General features: G+C 39.2%; 1 protein-coding gene across 1 annotated transcript in view; it reads right to left on the bottom strand.

Annotated features, from left to right (window-relative positions):
* The window catches only part of vwa8 (von Willebrand factor A domain containing 8), a 73,893-nt gene extending 54,272 nt beyond the window's left edge, over positions 1-19,621 (bottom strand). The window contains exons 1-14 of the mRNA XM_011489452.3: positions 19,380-19,621; positions 14,568-14,645; positions 14,341-14,471; positions 13,453-13,563; positions 9,986-10,153; positions 9,587-9,751; positions 9,377-9,426; positions 8,577-8,685; positions 8,370-8,474; positions 8,139-8,267; positions 4,769-4,903; positions 4,620-4,697; positions 3,310-3,470; positions 3,003-3,116 (exon numbers count right to left, since the gene is read on the bottom strand). Of these exons, the coding sequence (XP_011487754.1) occupies positions 3,003-3,116; positions 3,310-3,470; positions 4,620-4,697; positions 4,769-4,903; positions 8,139-8,267; positions 8,370-8,474; positions 8,577-8,685; positions 9,377-9,426; positions 9,587-9,751; positions 9,986-10,153; positions 13,453-13,563; positions 14,341-14,471; positions 14,568-14,645; positions 19,380-19,515 (1,670 nt within the window). The 5' untranslated portion in view covers positions 19,516-19,621. The remainder of the gene's footprint in view (positions 1-3,002; positions 3,117-3,309; positions 3,471-4,619; positions 4,698-4,768; positions 4,904-8,138; positions 8,268-8,369; positions 8,475-8,576; positions 8,686-9,376; positions 9,427-9,586; positions 9,752-9,985; positions 10,154-13,452; positions 13,564-14,340; positions 14,472-14,567; positions 14,646-19,379) is intronic.
* Between the last annotated feature and the right edge of the window lie 741 nt (positions 19,622-20,362).

Below are 20,362 nucleotides of genomic sequence, written 5' to 3'. Positions count from 1 at the left end.
TTCTTACCTCAAACTAGGATGAGGGGGTTTTGGTTACTTTTGGAACTGAAAACCTGTCCAAAAGGTTCATTTGGCCATATACCTTTTGTTGGCAATGACAGCAAACGTTTTCTGTAAGTCTTCACAAGGTTTTCACAAACTGCAGCTGGTATTTTAGCCCATTCCTCCATGCAGTTCTCCTCTAGAGGAGTGATGTTGTGGGGCTGTCGCTGGGCAACATGACTTTCAACTCCCTCCAAAAAATTTCTATAAGGGCCGAGAGACTGGCTAGGCCACTCTAGGACCTTAAGATACTTCTTACGAAGTAACTCCTTTGTTGCCGTGTGTTTGGGATCGTTGTAAGACCCAGCCACGTTTCATCTTCAATGCCTTTGTTGATGGAAGGAGATTTTCACTCAAAATCTGATGAGACATGGCCCCATTCATTCTTTCCTTTACACAGCTCAGTCATCCTGGTCCCTTTGCTGAAAAACAGCCCCAAAGCATGATATTTCTACCCCCAAGCTATACAGTAGGTACAGTAGGTTGGTCTTTGGATGCAAACACGATGTGTAGAGTTCTTACCAAAAAGTTATATTTTGGTTTTATCTGACCATGGGACACTCTCCCAATCCTCTTCTGGATCATCCAAATGCTCTCTAGCAAACTTTAGACGGGCCTGCACATGTACTGGCTTTGACAGGGACATGTCTGTAACTGCAGGAGTTAAGTCCCCAATGGCATAGTGTGTTACTGATGGTAGCCTTTGTAACTTTGGTCCCAGCACTCTGCAGGTCATTCACTAGGTCCCCCGGGTGCTTGTGGGATTTTTGCTCACTGTTCTTATGATCATTTTGACCCCACGGGTGAGATCTTGTGGGGAGCCCCAGATGAAGGAGATTATCAGTGGTCTTCAATGTCTTCCATTTCCCAATAATTGCTCGCACACTTGATTTCTTCACACCAAGCTGCCTACCTATTGCAGATTCAGTCTTCCCAGCCTGGTGCAGGTCGACAATTTGGTTTCTGGTGTCCTTAGACAGCTTTTTGGTCTTAGCCATAGTGGAGTGTGACTGTTTGAGATTGTGGACAGGTGTCTTTTATATATATATAACTAGTTCAAACAGGTGGCATAAAAAAGGTAATGTGTGGAGGACAGAGGATCCTCTTACAGAAGACGTTGCAGGTTTGTGAGAGCCAGAAATCTTGATTGTTTATAGGTGACCAAATAGTTATTTTCGACCAAGAGTGGTAACAAACTGTCATTTTCATTAGTATAAAAATGAAAGCGTACCCCCCTTTATGAATTATGACATAAGTCCCCCCCAAATTTTTTCAACCTATTTCAGTTCTTTAAAGTACAGTTTAGAACATAAATTATAAAGCAATGGCACAAAGTTACAACAAGTATTAATCTACCCAAGAGTAAAATGCCTTAAACACATGATGTTCGTTGGTTCGATACAAATATCCATATTGTTATGAGTAGTCAAATGTTTAAAAGTGGTAATGAAATCCTTTAACATTCCTCTTTATGATGCCAAAAATGTTTTTATTTCCAAAAAAACGGAGCACCTATTTATTTTTTTAAGCAAAATCAGAAAGTTTGTACAATTTTATTTAGGGATTGAATATCTGAGCATCATCTGCATAAAAGTTACACCCATGTTGTGCGGTCATGATGAAGCCTGGAGGGAAAGGACTTGCCAACACATAGTTTTCTCAGACAAGTGAAATATGACCCATCCCAGATCAATGCTCCAGATCAAGGTGACAAAATATTATAATCTACTCTATTCAAAACATTGATTATAACAAAAATGTCAACATAATACCCAGAATATGTGACTAGAAAGATGTCAAACTGCTTATTCTGTCTTTGATTCTTGTTCGGTGGATGAGTGTATAAACTAAAGATATATTGGCATTTAAAGATTTTGAACATTTAGCAAACAGGTGTCTCAGTAGTGTGTGGGGACAAAAATACACAGCCACAACAACCAAGCAGCTCCTCATGCTGGTTATTAGTCTAGTCACTAGGGCAGCAACTAATAATTGTTTTTGTTGTCAATTTTTAAAATTAATTTGTTTTTTTTATAAATAAGGTAGTTCATTACTTTGAAGCAACTTTTTCTTTATTTCATCCAACATGATTAGCCACTATAATGCTTCGGAAATATCTCTGGTTTAGAGTGTTACGTGGCGTGTCTACCACTTTTTGCCTCACACCAGAGTAAGTGTTAAAAAAAAGTAAGACCAGATGGCCCCGGAGTAAAAATAACCTCTTCAAACAATCAAAGGAGGGCGGCATCAGTAAGGAAACCTGATAGCTTTGGATGTCTAACAACCTTTTACTAGAAATGTGAGGTCACAAATAATCCAAAAAAGACAACCAGAAAAGTCCATGGACCAAATTATTGTGATCCTTTGGTAAAAAAAAAAAAAAAATTAAAAAAAAACAAAGAAATTGTTTTAAATTCTGTGGCAAGCCTGATGGTGATATAAAGATAAAACTTTCCATTTTTGGAAATTTGCACTACGGAAATTTTAATTATGCTACAACATTTATGGTTGTCACGAACGTTCACAAAAGCTTATGAGCACAACACCAACACACAACAACATAGCTTGCACCACAGAAGTGGAGGAAGAGGAAGCGGTTTCAATTAATGCAGACACCCCACCACTAACAGCCCTCATAATCGCTTTGGAGGCTTTTTGATGAGTACACACACATATGTGCAACCAGGCGCTAAAAAGTGTTTTAAGTTTAGTCTGAGAAAAATATTTATGTTACTAGAAGCTAAGACCTCTTCATTTCTTTCAGTAATCATGAACGTCTGAACTGTTCTTTTCATTCAGCCACAATTTATTAGTTATTCAGTCTTAAATCCAATAAAAAACAAAGAACATCAAGTTTCCTTCGAAATATTATGGTGAAAACTGTATTTAAATTGCATTGAGTTGCTAAAACATGCTCTAAACTGTTAACAATCCATATACAATTATCAAGGTGTGCATACCTCTTCTGCAGTTGCTGGTCGCTCAACTGCAGCTGGTCCTTCAGTGTCTGATATCTGTCCCATCTCAGCAGCCTGGTTCCATCATAAAGATCCAACTCTCTATCCTGGAGCAACCTGGGAACCAAAACCAAATACGCTGAGCAAAGGAATATACACATCACTTGTCCTTTACTGACATAAAACTACATCCTTTCTTTCAATAGCTACAATACTAGTTTGAGTGGAGAGAAAAAATGTGGCAAATAAAAAGGGTCCAAAATTAAATAATGAATAGGGGAATTAGGATTTGGTGTGCTGACTGAAGTACCTAGAGAGCACAGACAGGGTTCCCAGGTTGACCCGGTGAATTCCGTCTAGAAGCAGCATCTTGCCCTCCAGGGCAGCAGTGACGAGTGGAGATGGCCGCCATGCTGTGTCTCCGTTGGGGAGGGTGTACCTCTGCTGGAGGAGGTCTCTGGCTGTCATGTCCTGAAGTTAAAGGGAAAGAGAAGTAGCATTAAAGCAGTTGTGTTCAGCACTAAATTGCAATAAAAATTGACATTGTGAGTCTTTCTGAATTCCACTTAGAATGGGACGCAGAAAAAGATAGATATTCAAAGGAGTTAAAGTCCCGCTCCAATCATCTTTCGATTTATTGTTAAAGCATTCCCAGTGGTCTTTTAATTATAATTATGCAGTTTTTCGCCCAAATCCAAAACCCTGTGTTGTTTTATAGGACATAGTTTTTGCAGAGTGGGAGGAGCTCATTAGAAATTCACCTCTGGATTGCGGGCAGGACAGTTGAAGAGTGAGTCACCTTTAATTTCCCATTATTCCTTTGTTACACATTCTCCAGCTATCTTACAGTCCCTCACACCCCAAACCTAACATAATTGGTGCAAGAAAAATGGCAAACAATATTGGAGCTATCCAGCTGTACAGTTTTGAGCCAGATACCGGCTTAGACGAGGAAAAAAAGGCATACACGAATCTATTTGTCTACAAGTGCATTCAGCAAAATTAGTGGAGCAGGATTGTAGTTTGAACGTAATAACTACTATAAAACTGTATTTTTTTGGCTGCCCCTCATTTACGACAATTTGAATAAAGAAATACTCCTAAATGGAATTTTAATCTGAACTTTCTATATTGTCCATTAGATGATGACAAAGGTTCACCTTGCAGAATTCTTTTTCATGCAATTTTGCATATTGTTTTTTTAATGGGGCATTGTGTTCTGCATCCTAATTGGCTGTGGAACTTGTCAATCAATCTCCACCATGTCATGTCTCCTGTACAGAATGCATTCAGTTTGCCAGAGTTGCATAAATTTTCGATCGCGATTGGGTGTATCATTACACAGTTGGAACACTGTGTAATCTAGACCAAATTAAACATTTCTGACACTCATTTTGATTAATGCTAACAAAATTCTTGCAGCAGTCAATGTCTGCCAGACAAAACAAATTATTATGATGATCTATCAGACTATTTATCAATTGGTAAATAGTCTACACATCTAATATTGATAACCTATAAGGACATTTTATAACTACATTTCATTTCTAAATTGATTTTGTTAGAGTTTCAGAGGTGAATTTCAAAAGGGCAAACTGCCCTTTTGAAATCTTAACTTACCTGGTAGAGCATGACAGGCTCAACACTGTAACCCAACATGTTGGCGAACTCTCTGGCGATGACAGATTTCCCAGAGCCCTTAGCGAAAACAAAGCTTTCTGTTAGCTTAGAGTTATCATACTTTACATGACGAACAGTCTATTGGTTACCTTAGGACCTATCAGACAGATGTCCTTTACGATGTGTGACTGCATCATCTCAGCCAGCAGCTGCGAGTGGCCTGGTGTGCTGACGAAGGTGGGGTTGCTGTGGGGGGGGTGGGCCTCGTTAGTGCCTGCTGGACTCTAAAGGTTAAAAAATAAAAAGTATTACAGTTAACACTTAAAAAAAACTGCAGTTCATGAAACAAAAACCAGATCTGTTTGATCTAATGACAATACAAAGCAAGTACTTTAATGATACAGACATGATGATGAGGTCACCCCAGTCACATGTTGAAGTATCGTTGGGCAAACTGCCTCCAGTGGCCCCGCAACTGGAGAGCTACTTTGTGTGTGAGCCAATGGGTAGGGAGAGCTGTAGCAGTGTAAAACTATTTTGAGCATTAACAGGTAAAAAAGGGGTGTACTAGTGGAGAACTTTGGCTAGTGTGATTACAAAACTACGGTGCCTATTAGCAATGAATACAGTCAGGACCATAAATATTTGGACAAAGACACATTCTTTCTACCGTAATTTTGTTTCTGTACATTACCAAAGTGAATTTGAAATAAAACAACTCAGATGCCATTGAAGTGCAGACTTTCAGCTTTTGTTACATGGGTTGAACAAAAAGACTGCATGAAAATGTGAAAAACTAAAGCATTTTTTAAACACAATCCCTTCATTTCATGGTCTTGTAAGTAATTGGACAAATGAAACAACTGAAAACAAAATGGTCATTACTAATATTTGGCTGAAAACCCTTTTTAGGCAATGACAGCCTGAACTCATGGAAATCACTAGATGCTGGGTTTTCTCCTTCTGAATGCTCTGCCAGGCCTTTACTGCAGCGGCAGTGGTAGGAACAGGGGGGAAGCTGACGGGCTTGTAGCAGCTACTCAGTGAGGGCATTCAAGGGGAAGCATAGCACCTGCGGGCCAAACATTCATTCATTCATCTTCTAAACCCATTTTGTTCCTTCCTAGGTCACAGGGATGCTGGAGCCTATCCCAGCCACTCTTGGGCGAAAGCAGGGGACATCCACGACAGGTCGCCAGTCTGTCGCAGAGCCACAATCACACACCCATGCACACTCACATTCACACTTATGGACAATTTAGAGAGACCAATTAACCTATGAAGCATGTTTTTGAACGGTGGGAGAAATCTGGAGTCCCCGGAGAGAACCCACACATGCACGGGGAGAACATGCAAACTCCACACAGAAAGGTCCCCTATTGATATTCTGGTTCAGGTCCCCCAGCCGGGGGCCTTCTTGCTGTGAGGCAAAGGCACCAACCGCTGCATCACCATGCAACTGCGGGCCGTTTTAAGTATGACTAGCAATAATTAATACACAATGGTTCATTATGTATTTTTGTATTAATGTACTTTTTTCTTTAAGGAAAATAGTAACTTAGAGAACTATATCTAGACAAAAGCAAAAAGAAACGCACACAGTATCACCATCATGTGAGTTCAAAGACCCGCTCATGCAAGTAGTGTGAAAATAAGTCTCAGAGGAGATCCTCTGCTTCCTGAGTGATGGGATTTGCACGCTTAACATTTTCTTACAGCAAGTCAATTGGCCTGATTTTGTGCGTAGGACATAGCATCGACTGATAAAAAGATTTGAAGCAGGGAGAACATGGTTAGGATCACAGGAAATAAAGAAAGCCTTGGGGTGCTGACTTTGCAGCCATGCAATAGATGCACGTATATTCTTGACAACTGCTGCGATAATCCTTGGGTAATATATACACACTCTGCTATGACGTGCATAAACTTCCTGTGTCTCAGGCTGACAGCTAACAGTTCTGTATCACACAGAATTTCTTTGACAGTCCAGTGAGAGGAATTGAACCATCTCTTATTCATGTTCAGTGTGATTCCCACGACCCTGCCATCATCATCATCGCATAGTTTCGAGTTCATGTCAACTCCTGCAGATGTAAATCTACAGAGATCAATGTTTGTATCCTGGATGGGCCAAGTTAGCCATTTCTAAGATCAGTCTTGTGGTAAAGTATTTGCGTTTTCAGTAAGAAAGATGTCGTGTCAACTTTGTTGAGAAGTGTACAACATTTCCTGCCATTTGGAAGGAGTTAATGTCTTATTTCTCCACCACTTAGAGTTTATTATGCCTTAAATTTTACTCCCCTGTTGCATCTGTGGTGCTTCCTCTTCACCTACCCTGGGATGAAATCATATATCCCGACAATAGGGGTGCAAGATATGAGGAAAACTGGCGATATTAGAGATTAATATTGGGATAACAATATAATTTGCGGTGTATAAACAAACAGGCAAAACAACCAAAACATCATTCCTACTTCATTGCAACAGTTTAAAAATTATATTCCAAATGACCCTCGTCGACATAGGAGGCAAACATCTAAAATAATAGGCCTCCATCTGATTGGTCAACAACGTGAAGGGCTCCATCTGATTGGTCAAATGCATAAAGGGATTTATTTGATTGGTTAAATGCTTCAAGCTGCCATAAGATTGTTTTAGCACATTTGCGGTATATTGTGCAGACCTACCCGACAACATTTTTTTTCCAACTTAAGCAGTTGTTTTCTTAAATAGGCCATATTGAAAGAGTGTGGTCAACTCTCAATACAGATATCCATAGGATACATGATAATGCATACATAAGATTAGGGGGCGGGCTGTGGACACAGGCGCCAGTGCAGCAACCAATAATGTGATATTGAACAACGTCCCAACTTATGAAATGATGGTAAATAATGGGGCTTCGGAAGGCATGAAGCTCATGTGTTTCTCTGTCCTTAAAGTGTTTTTTGTATAATATGTGTTTAGTATGCATTTGTAGTGAATTTTCTACTGTATCATTCAGTAGACAAAAAAAAAAGGGAAATTGGATATAATCAAATAATATACAGTTTTCCTATGCGCTTCACCTTTTGCAGTCTCGCTGTTTTGCTGAAATTTTCAGTTATTTTGCGTCCTTTTTTTTTTAAATAGCAAACGGAGTTCTTCGTCCTGATTGGCTGTACACCACTGTCAATCAATCTCTTCTGTGCCGTGTGTCTTGTACAGAATGAGTTCAGTTTGTCAGAGTTCCATAAATCTTCAATTGTGCTCAGGTCTTTGTTTTCATTTTATAATACAAGACTTATTTTCCTTTAAAGGTTTGAACTTTGAGAGTTTACATGACAGAGAAAAGTGTAAAAATGTTCATGTCTTTCTGAGAAAAGTGTAAAAAGTGAGCAGTAAGGAGTTTTAAAGCCTGAAAACTTCTATAATGCTTCTTTGTGAATTTCACCTATTGCCGATTATTTTTAGAACATAAACCCAAGGGTATAAACGAGACAACACTGTACCTTAAATAGTAGAAAACATATGAAATACCTGAAAAGTAATTTCTTTGTCTGCGATGCTTAGTTTTACATCCACATGGCCTTGAAATTCCTTTGACACAGACACACTCAAAATAGAGCTGGGAGTTTGCTGAAGTTGGTTTTCCAGAAGCTCAAACTTCTGTCAAAAGAAAAACACACACAACATGAAAAGATGTGAATAGCGTATCTATATATGCATCAGATTGAAAACTAATGACTGATAACTCAGCTCTTGAATTACATTCAGTACAGCCTCAACAGCAGTGTGTCCATCCTTGGCCAGGAAGTTCTTATAGGGATAAAGTCTGTGAATGAGCTTGTGCAGAGGAAGCATGGGGAAAATGTTCTGCAAAAAAAAAGAAAGAATAGTTTTATTGTCTACTTACTTCGTTTATTTTGCTGCTTTATTATTATTTTTGATGTTTTTTACATCTTCATCAAGTCTCACCAAAACACGAACAGCAGGAAGCAGATTGTCAATTGGGAAATCAGGAAGGCCTAGACTGGAGGATTCTTGGGAGCACAGCGTGGTGGCAAATGACAGCAGCTGGGACACCCTGAAACATAAGATCAACCATGACACGGCAGTGTTTACGTTGTTTGGTCTCCATCTAAAAGTTCTGTACATTTTCCAAATAAAGAAATGTATTAACTTTAGTATTTGGCAGTGGCGGAGGTGGGAGCTGGAACATTTTCTATTGGGGGGAAGATCAATGTGATATTATTGTTATTAATATTAAAACAGCAGTTCTTTAGCTGATGTGCAATTACTGAGGCTTAAACAGCTTGTATTGGTGTTTTATTTTTTTTCTGTATGATACTAGTGTTAACCTAAAAAATGGGGGGGGGGGGGGGTTGGGAGGGGGGGCAGCTGCCCCCCTCTATCTCTGCCCCTGGTAGATGGCCTATAAAAGTGGGATAACAGAAAATAATCAAAATAATCAAAAAAGTTATACTGAAACCATAATAATAATCTTAAATTTAAAGAGAAATAAGCAATACTTGTCCAAATTTCTTCTCATCACAAGTAAAAGAAATTTCCTGAAAATAACGTAGTTCAACCCCAAACCTTTGTTGAAATGTTTTTGTTATTTTCTGGATTCCTTTTTTGTTCATTTTTCTGTCTCATACAGTTAAAAAAAACAAAGATCTAAAATATATAGCATTTTCTTTGTCAGTAAGCAAATGTACAAAAACAGCTATGGATCTTTTAAATCAAGCTACCGGTAAATGCATTAACTTTCCTACCTTTCTGCAGGAACGTTTGCCCCTGCTGCATATAGCAATTCCAGCTGATCCTGAAAATGTAAAGATGAGAAATGCCATGGGACAACACACAAGAATGTCTAAAAGTATACAGATTTACAGAAAAAAATGATTTCATATTTTCTGTGAACTATTTTATTGAGACACTGTGAGATGGTTTGGCACTGGATGATCAGGAGATTTGGATCTGACCTTGAATGGTAGGTAATAGATGTCTCTGGCCTGGAAACGAGAGCGAAGAGGAGGATCCAATGGGTTCCCTTTGTACTTGGAAACAGGAATACCAAGGGCGATGACCCAGAAGTCTTCGCTTACACGAACAATCTTCCATCTGTCCAACTCCTCTTTGGTATGCTCCTGCAAAGTTACACAACACTTCTTTTTACCATAGTTGATTCATGGATGATACATGTCTGTCTGGAACACAATACCCCTTTATTTCCATTGTATAACTATACCTTTAACTCATAAATTTGTATTTACCAATTCAAAAGAACTTGCAAATTACCCTCTAGATGATGAAGACATAATTTAAATGCATAAAACATTGTCATTTTTTCAAAAGCTTTCCTTTGCTTGGAAAGCACTGACCTGGAGCAGTTTGTCGTAGCGCTCAGCTGCCATTAGAAAACGACCATCGTCCAGTTGCATCTCTCTGTTTTCCAGCAGATTGTTAAGGATTGGAAGAACATTTCGCTCTGCTTTCTCCAACCCTTCCAGAACCAGAACCCGACCCTGTGTTGCTGCTCTTACAGCACACTAAAAAAAACAAAATAAAAATAGAGATAATCATGGGGGAAAAAAAACATACAATCAGTCATAAGACATCTGCATACAATGGGGCATAAAAGCATTTGTCAAAGATCAGGAATCTTTATTATAATTATGCTGGCGCAATGACATTTTGATCAGGAATTCTCAGCTACTGCACACAGGAAGACAGAATAATACAGAAGGGGTATATTTGTATAAACCCCTTTTATATTTGAGGATAACTTAATTTTTTATAATATTAGTGTAAATTTCTTTTTGTACAGGGTCACAAAGGACACAAAAAGCAAAAACAGGCTCCCTAGACAGGCCAATTTTAAAAAAAAAGGTAAAAAGGAGGTCAGGAAGCAGGAAATGACTAAAGAAACACATAGGAGGGGTAGAAATACAAACAAAAAGGGGCAACAAATTCCTTCAGGTTTATCATTTTTACTTTCACAGGTAAATGTTAAGGAAAAGGGTTGTGATTGTCGTCAGACACACACACACACATTCACACACACACACACACACCCACACTGTTACATACATTACCATAGGCTGCACAAACTGTAAGAGAACGCAATATCATTTTTTTTAAAGAGTTGCTAAATCAAGAAGATTTACTTGAAATTTTGCTATTCTAACAGCACTGCAAAAACTAAGACAGTAACAATAAAGGCTGTCCTTTTTTCTGTCTTGCAAGAAAAAAATTATCAAGAAAGTGGTTTAATAGCAAAATAATCTTTAAGAAAACATGTCGTAGTGACTAGAATCTTTTTCTTATAATAGGAATTCCTGGTAAGAACTTTTTTTTGCTCCATTTGCATAATGTCTTGCTTTTAAAAAAAAAAATGTTTTGGATATATTTCTTATTTCTAAGGGCCCTGTTTTTGCAGTGAGGAATGAAATAAAACCACGTGACTATAACCTTAAGGGGTAGGAAAGAGCCTAAAATGAAAAAGAAGAAAAAATCTCTTGAGCTAAAGAGAGAAGAGGAACAGCAAAAGCTCTGGGACTGACACATTAAGCTTAAATTTAGGACGTTTAATCAGCACAGAGCTCCGTGGAATACGTGAGTGTTCTGATTACCACATAAAGATGCACACATGCCACCATGGGTGTATAAATGTCTGTAAATGGATGAATGGCACTGTGATGTGTAAAACGTTTTGGGCCTTGAAGGTGGAAAGCCACTGAGTAGGGGTCATTTACTATATGGTACTGAACTAAACTCCCCTCAAAAAGAAAGGTTTTTGTCCATCACCCCCATGTCAAATCTTAAAAGACATATTTAATACTGTGTACAGTAACAAAGCCATTCCCAAAGGTCCTTAATAACCCAAACAAATCCTACACATAAACAAATAACATAAAACAATAAAATCAACATTTTGAGTGTTTTGAGATTTGATGTTTCATACGTCTGACAGGAGTGAGTTGAACGACTTGGTTCTACTCCCCATAGTGCTAAGTTGGATAAAGGTGAATGGAGGACAAGGATTTCAAAACGGGGTAGGGAGGAGGAGAAGGAGATATCAATGAATCACTCAATGAGTTTGACATTCCAGACTGCTCCACAGACTAAAATACATAAAATAATTTAACACCCATTGTGATGAAAATGAGGTTTTAGCTGTTTTTAACATGTTCTTGTAGCATTTTTCTGATGATGGACATTTATTTTTGAGAAAGTTAAGCTCAAAATTTCATTCCTGAGAACTTCTTTATTCAAATTGTTTTGCATCAAGAGCAGATGAAAAAATCCTGTTTGATAAAGAGCTTATTTGTGACGTATAAAATACGATAGGTGGGTCACAAGGTCCCAGCTCGACTTAAGAAGAGAGCTCTCAGCAATGGGGAGGGGAAGGGTGGGGGAGGGTTGCTCCACGCAAATGGCCCTGCAGACAACTCAGAGACAAATTTCTAATAAACTACTGCTGATCTGCAGAAACTACAGTTGTGCTCATCAGTTTACATAACCTGAATAAACTTACGACTTCTTGGTAATTTTTCTGAGAATATGAATCACAACACAAAAACTTTTTTCCACTCATGCTTAGAGGTTAGGTGAAGCTCCTTTTATTGTCAAAAAGTTCTCTTTACCCTTTTCAAATCACAATGACAACAGAAACTTCCCCAATAACCCTTTTCAAAAGTTTACAGTGGGGCAAAAAAGTATTTCGTCAGCCACCAGTTGTGCAAGTTCTCTCACTTAAAAAGTTGGGAGAGGCCTGTAGTTTTCATCATTGGTATACCTCAACTATGAGAGACAAAATGAGACCAAAGAAATCCAGAAAAATCACAGTCTGATTTTTAAAGAATTTAATTGTAATTTATGGTGGAAAATAAGTATTTGGTCAATTGCAAAAATTCAACTCACTACTTAGTTATATACCCTTTGCTGGCAATGACAGCAGTCAAATGTCTTCGCAAGGTTTTCACAAACTGTTGCTGGTATTTTGGCCCATTCCTCCATGCAGATCTCCTCTACAGAAGCAATGCTTTGGGGCTGTCGCTGTCCAACATGGACTTTCAACTCCTTGCAAAGATTTTCTTTGGGGTTGAGATCTGGAGACTGGCTAGGCCACTCTAGGACCTTGAAATTCTTCTAACGAAACCACTCCTTCATTACCTGGGAAGTGTGTTTGGGATCGTTGTCACGCTCAAAGACCCAGCCACGTTTCATATTTAATGCCTTTTTTAACTGAATGAGGTTTTCACTCAAAACATGACTATACATGGCCCCATTGATTCTTTTCTTTACACAGATCAGTCATCCTTGCCCCTATGCTGAAAAACAGCCTCAAAGCATGATGTTTCCACCCCCATGCTTTACAGGTGGTATGGTATTCTTTGGATGCAACTCAGCATTCTGTGATTGATGTGATTTTTTGATTTTTCAGAATTTTTTTTCTAACTTTGTCTCTCATAATTGAGGTATACCTATGATGAAAATTACAGGCCTGTCTCAACCATTTAAGTGGGAGAACTTGTGCAATTGGTGGCTGAATTAATCCTTTTTTGCCCCACTGTACCTTTATGACTGATCAAATCAAATGAAATTAAACTTTATTTCGTTAGCACTTTTCTAACTCGTGCTACTCAAAGTGGTTTACATAAAAACAATCAACTTTTAAAAACAAAAGACGAGACGATAAACAAATATTTCTTTTAAAAAAACATACAATGCCAAGACCCCCACACACACACATACACATACATACACCATGGCGAGAAAAATTAAGTGATGTAGAAATCTAGCTTTTTGATGACATGCACACAAATTCCAAGCAAAACATGCTCACCTGGTCAATGTAGAAGGCCGTCCCTGAACAAATTTCTCTCCTCTGCTTTAAATCAGTCTCTGTTGTGTCTCTGGAAAGAGTGACATATTCCACTTCCCGTTTAGTCAACTCCTGAAAAAGAAAGAGCAAAATCAGTCGCACATGCTTCCAAATCTAAATTGGGTTGACTGCATAAAATGAGAACTATTAAAAGATAATATAACACCAAAGAGGAATCTCTTTTCATGGAAAATGACAGTCAAGTTTAAATAACGAGGAACTGCAACAGCAATTGTGTTAAATTTTAGGTTGTTCACTTATGTGTGGTGAGGCCACTTTAGCCTCAACATGCTTTCTTCATGGGAGTCATTAGATATAGCACATTATCAGATAACACAAATCAGTGACATTACATGTTTGACTGTAAGACGTATGCTTTCCCTGTAATGACAATGTTTGTGAAATGGAACTAAAGTTAACGCAAACTCAAGAAAATCCCTTATTTTACATCAAAGAAATTTTGATTCTTTTGAATAAACATTTCTTCAGTGGCACTGAGTGCAGGCTTTGGCTCATTGATGCTATCAATTTGGCAGGTGATCAATGAACTGGAGTTTAAGACCAAAAAATCAAGAGCTTTTACTCCATCAGATGACAAATCCAGAAACATTGTTGACCAAACACCTTCAAATATCCTCCAAACGTAGTTCTTGTTTCAAACAGGAGACTGGATGTAGAAACTTCCAACATTTGCCTGTCTCCCGTAAAAAAAATTTGATAAGCCAAAAGAATATAAAATAAATAGATGTGAGACAGCTGGTCTTTATTGCTCGTGATGTTCCATATGTAAGCTTTGTAAGTGAGGAGTTCCCATCAATAGTTGTGTTTGTGTGAAACATAAGCACTCACAAGGTACTGCATTGCTATTGATCGTCTCAGGGTTCCTGGGGGTCCAATAAGAAACACATCTTGGCCTAAAAGGTCTTTCTGCATTATCCAACGAAGGTGTTGAACAACAGTCTGAGGCAGTGAGTCTGAAACTGGTGAGGCCACACACAAAGGTAATCAAATCATATCTTTTTTTTTACATGTGGTTACAGATTGTGTCTGTAGCTCCAATAGTGAAAAATACTTACAGTGTTTGACGGGGACGAGTTCTGGATTCTGAGGTTTTTTGAGTTTATAAGAGACTTCACCGATGTTTATGGTGTCGCCTGCAAAAAAAATAAGACTAAATACAAGCCAAGTTTCTGTCCTATCACAGCGTGGATACATTCTCACTGGCAGGTTAGATTTCACCAGGCTTTATTTCCATGGACAGTTCACTTTAGCAAGCGGGAACATATACCTAAATTTAACCAAAATCTCACAAATCCTAATTTTGTTCATTATATTTTTCTTCATTGCACGTTATTTATGTTTTAACCTGACCAATTAGATGCCTCAATAAAAGTATGTGGTCTCATGTCAAATGTTCAGAGCTTTTGATTGACAGATTCTCCTGAGCCTGCTTTCGAGTGGTAGGGGTGTGGCCTTTCAACAGGCTCACTTGGTGACTGTGGTTGCCATAGAAATATCGACTTAGAGCGACTCCAACAAATCACATCTCACGGAGGACGTCTAGCTTCAACATGCCATTGGCCATAATCGCAAAAAATGACAACTAAATTGACTCAATTTTGTTGGAGCCGAATGTAAGCAAGTTTCTATGGGTGATGTCACACTCACTCAGTCCAGTTCTCAGATGCAGTCAATGGTCCAGACCAAGTGCACCTTTAGCCTCAATTTGTGTTGTCATTGCCTTTTGATGGTGGACTAACATTTGTAATTAAAAACATGAGTGACGGTCACTCTTTGACAACCAATTTTCCCCAGGCCTTGACAGTTTTTTTGGATTTGGGTCGTATCAGAGCCGGTTTACGTTCACACCATGAGTGACTTGCAGCAAAGTCTCAGTCCAATTGTTGGTCCAGAGTTTGCATTTGTCTATTCACCCCTTCACACTTAGTGCAGACAAACCAAATGAGGAGGGTGTGAATACACCCTTAGATCACTTGAGGGTGAACCAAAGGGTGGAAGTGAAAGGCAGAAAATGATAAAAGCTTGAGGTACTACAAATGCCTAAAATGAAACAGAAAAACTGTACCAATGAAAAAGTTAGAAAATGTCAAAGCTATGGAGCTGGGGAAGTAAACAATGTTGGTAATTCAAAATACACAGTTTAGTACTGGTAAAAAAAAACAGATTGTACAATTTCAGTACATGATGGTACGTGACCTGACATTTTCACCATTCGTACCTGCTGTGCTGATACAGGGACAGAAGGGTTAACTGCTCATGCTCACCATCTCACTTTAAAAAATTCTACCACATGCGCCCTGGCATCACTTATGGTACGTACACACTGGCCATGTGATGCGTGATCGAGAACATGCTGAACGCGGGTTGTTGAACATGTTTTTAGCATATGGTGTTCATGCTGAACTGTCTCTACCCAATACGGGCACGTGTCTGTCACCAACAGCTGGAGGAGGCTTGGAGCAAAATGTCAAAGCAGAGCAAATGTGGTGAATCTTGCTCCAGGCTTTTTCTTTCACAGCTCCGATAAATGAAAGACTTGGTTTCAACGAATTCTGACCAGGCACAAACTGCAATTATTCATTTTTCCTTCATGATCAATCTTCTGTTTTTTTTTCTTATGATCAATTTTCAAACGGTTGACATTTCTTTGAACTTAAAATAACGCCACCTATGTGTCACTACTAAATCCTGAGTTGTCAAAGTTCAACTTGTTTAACTTTTAACATGCGTCCAAATAACTGCGCGTTTTGTACTTTTAGCCCAAAAATTGACTTAAAACCTTGCAGAATCACATGCATTCACACGTTTACATTGACTTTTTATTGAAAGTGGTCGCATTGCCGAAGCCGGTATGAACATAGCATAACAGTGGTGGCAGCGTTTATTCCTTCTGCCGCTGGTATTTACATCACCAAGAACAGAAGCAGATTATTATTTTTTTAAGTTCTGTTGTGAGATGTTATTCAACATATACAATCCAGCTGAGATTTTAGCACAGTAGACTTTAAAGTACACTGAACAAAAATATAAACCCAACACTTTTGTTGTTGCTCCCATTTTTTATGGTATAAACTCAAAGATGTAAAACATTTTCCACATACACAAAATAACCAGTTCTCTGAAATATTGTTCAAAAATCTGTGATAGTGAGCACTTCTCCTTTGCCAAGACGTTCCATCCCACCTCACAGGTGTGCCATATCAAGATGCTGATTAGACAGGATACTCCAAAATCTTCAGTTTTGTTTTATGGAGGGGGTCAGGGGACTCAGTCAACCAGTCAGTATCTGGTGTGACCACCATTTGCCTCATGAAGTGCGACACATCTCCTTCGCATAGAGTTGATCAGGTTGTCTATTGTGGCCTGTGGAATGTTGGTCCACTCTTAAATGGCTGTGCGAAGTTGCTTGATATTGGCAGGAACTGGAACACGCTGTTGTATACGCCGATCCAGAGCATCCCAAACATGCTCAATGGATGACATGTCCGGTGAGTATGCTGGCCATGCAAGAACTGGGATGTTTTCAGCTTCCAAGAATTGTGTACAGATCCTTGCAGCATAGGGCCGTGCATTATCGTGCTGCAACATGAGGTGATGTTGTTGGATGTACGGCACAACAATGGGCCCCAGGATCTCGCCACGGTATCTCTGTGCATTCAAAATGCCATCAATGAAATGCTCCTGTGTTCTTTGCCCATAACAATGCCTGCCCATACCATAACCCCACCACCACAATAGACAACCTGATCAACTTTATGCGAAGGAGATGTGTCGCACTTCATGAGGCAAATGGTGGTCACACCAGATACTGACTGGTTGTCTGAGTCCCCTGACCCCCTCAATAAAACAAAACTGAAGATTTCAGAGTGGCCTTTTCTTGTGGCCAGTCTAAGGCACACCTGTGCAATAATCATGCTGTCTAATCAGCATCTTGATATGGCACACCTGCGAGGTGGGATGGATTGTCTTGGCAAAGGAGAAGTGCTCACTACCACAGATTTAGACAGATTTGTGAATAATATTTCAGAGAACTGGTTGTTTTGTGTATGTGGAAAATGTTTCACATCTTTGAGTTAATACCATAAAAACTGGGAGCAATAACAAAAGTGTTGCTTTTATATTTTTGTTCAGTGTATATCTGCAGATTCATCATGTGCATTCTTTGACGGTCCCACATTTTACAGAAACTCACAACGTTGGCTCAAATGATCTTATATTCTCTGTTTTGCCTATTTTATACATGACAGAGCCATATGACATCATGATGTTCCCTGTCCCGGTTTGCATTCGCAGCACAACAATTACTGTTCTAGGGTCCAGGCAATGGGGTTGTGGCACCAACAACACAACAAACAAATAATCTTTATTTTAGATTTTTTCTTTTCCTTTTAGGAAAAGCGATATAAAATCTAATCTTGGATCCTGCCAAAAACAATCAGAGATTCAATGTTATGGCCATTTTGTCTGAATCTACAGAGAGAGAAAACATGATTAAATGAAAATGTAGAGGTATCCACAGCCAATTATCTGCCTCCATCCAACCGTATCAGTATCCTCCTCACTCACATCAACCACCCTCAAGTCCTCCTTCTTTACCTCCATGAACCTCCTCTTTGGTCTTCCTCTTTCCTGGTAGCTTCAGTCTCAGCATTCTTTTACCATCATCATCATCACCGTTCCTCCTCTAAATGTGTTCAAATCATCTCAATCTGATTGGCTGTATGTATCTCCAAAACATCTAATATGAGGATTTCCTCAACCTGGCTGCTCTCACCAGTCTTTTACAGCTTTATTTTTATTCTTGATGAAACTATTCGGTCACACAACACACCAGTAACCGTCCTCCACCCGTTCCAATCTGCTTACACCCGTCTCTTCACCTCTTTCCACTTCACTCTCAGTTGTTCTGGACTGTTGACACAAAAAAACTTAAAGACCTCCACTTTCTTCACCTCTGCTCTCTGTAACCCCACTGTTCCCCCTGAGTTCCTCACATTTACACACAGATTCTCTGTCTTGCTTGCTGGTCCTCTACCTTTCAGAGCAAACCTCCACCTGTCTAGATATTTGGGTCTCAATACAGCTCCACAAAGACACAATGAGCTTTTTTCTGGCTTTCTCTGTACTTCTCCACTAGTATCCTCAAAGCAAACATGGCTCTCCTATTTGGCATAAAAACATTATTTTCCTCACAAATATAATTGGAAATGGACACCAGAAAATGTATTCTCCATTCCTCTGACATTCTCCAAGATCTTGTTAAACAGTGCAGACAGAAACTCTTCTGCCATATCTCTGACACTCTTCCACATCTCCACAGTTATCTTGCCAGGACCAAATGCCTTTCCACTCTTCATCACTTTACTCTTACTGATCTTTGCTACTTCCTGCTCCACAACAACCACCTATTCTTCTCTATGCTTTTTTAAACATGTTCCTCATTTTTCAGGTCTTCAAGGTTTTCCTTCTATGTTTCCATCACACTTATAGAGCCTGTCAACACATTTCCATCTCTGTCATTGATCATCCTAACCTGCTGCACGTCCTAACATCTCAGTTTCTCTACCTCGCCTGTACAGATCCATCTCTCCACCTTTGTGCCCATCATACGAGTCCTCATACGACCTTTGACTCCCACCTTCAGCTTCGGCTATTTCTCAGTCCCTGCACTTATGTCATCAGTCCTTTCAGTGTCCCACTTTTTCTTATCTAACCTTTTGCTTCAACCATACCCAAACTTCTTTGTTCCACCGCCAAGTCTTATTCCTCGATGACAAATTTGACAAATATCGGCGTGTGCGCGCACATTTACGTGAGTGTGTGTGTTAGTCATAATTCACGTGTACCCTATATTTTTGATGACATACCTGAAGAAGTGCTCACGCTTTTGACCTCGTGAGTTCGGCGCGTCCAGCCATCTCTTCCTAACAATGACCCCACAATGTTTCGCATCCGACGGGCGGCCACGGTGGTCACGCCACTGCACAGTAACTGTGGATGCATTATTCTAAATGTTTAATCGTCCAATGTGGACATTAATGTCTGCTCCAGTGCAGAGTCGGCTCGAGAGGCGGAGCGAAAACACAGACGGACAAACACGTTCAGAGATTAAAACCTTCCGTGCTGATTCGTTTGTTGTCAAAAACAGTTCCGCTGTCACGTAACCTAAACCGACCTTTCTTTTATAATTAAAAAAAAACTTCCTTCCTTTGTATTCTTTTCTTTTTTTACTTTTTTTATTTTTTCGTTTTTCACACTTTTATGGTATATGTCGTTAATACACAATAATGTACTTGTTTGAATAATACATTTGAAGTTGTTTCCTGTTTATGTTATTTTTATGTCTCAAGCTCCAAGCTCTCAGCACTGGGCAGGGGACGCCGGACTTGCTCCACGCCAACAGTCCCACCCACAACTCAGAACCGAATTTCGAATGAACTCCTGCCGCTCTACAGAAACTATTTCCTTAAAAATGATACACAATTTATTTTTGTTTGTTTGTTTGTTTTGTTTTTCCTGCCTAAAAAGGTCAAAATCATGAATAAAAGACTTTTGAAAAAAAGGGAAAAAGATTGTCAAAGTGGGTGGAGCAAAAATGGTACCTTCTACTCGTCAACTCATTTTGGTAAAGGTCTTTCTACTGTGTTGCACTTCAGACTTAATAAGTACTGGGGTAAAATGGTCACCGCATCCCAGGGCTGCACAAACAAAAATGTCTTCAATTCACCACATGAGCAGGTAGCAGAAGAAAGTGCAAATGTAATGGTTTGAATAAACTCACAGTGAGAAAATTCATTCATCATCATCTTCTTCCGTTTGTTCCCTTTTGGGGTCATAGGGTTGCCGGAGC

This window comes from Oryzias latipes, chromosome 21 (assembly GCF_002234675.1).
Source record: "Oryzias latipes chromosome 21, ASM223467v1".
Taxonomy (NCBI): Eukaryota; Metazoa; Chordata; class Actinopteri; order Beloniformes; family Adrianichthyidae; genus Oryzias; species Oryzias latipes.
Note: the sequence above shows the minus strand (reverse complement) of the source record. Positions and strands in the feature narration are given on the sequence as shown.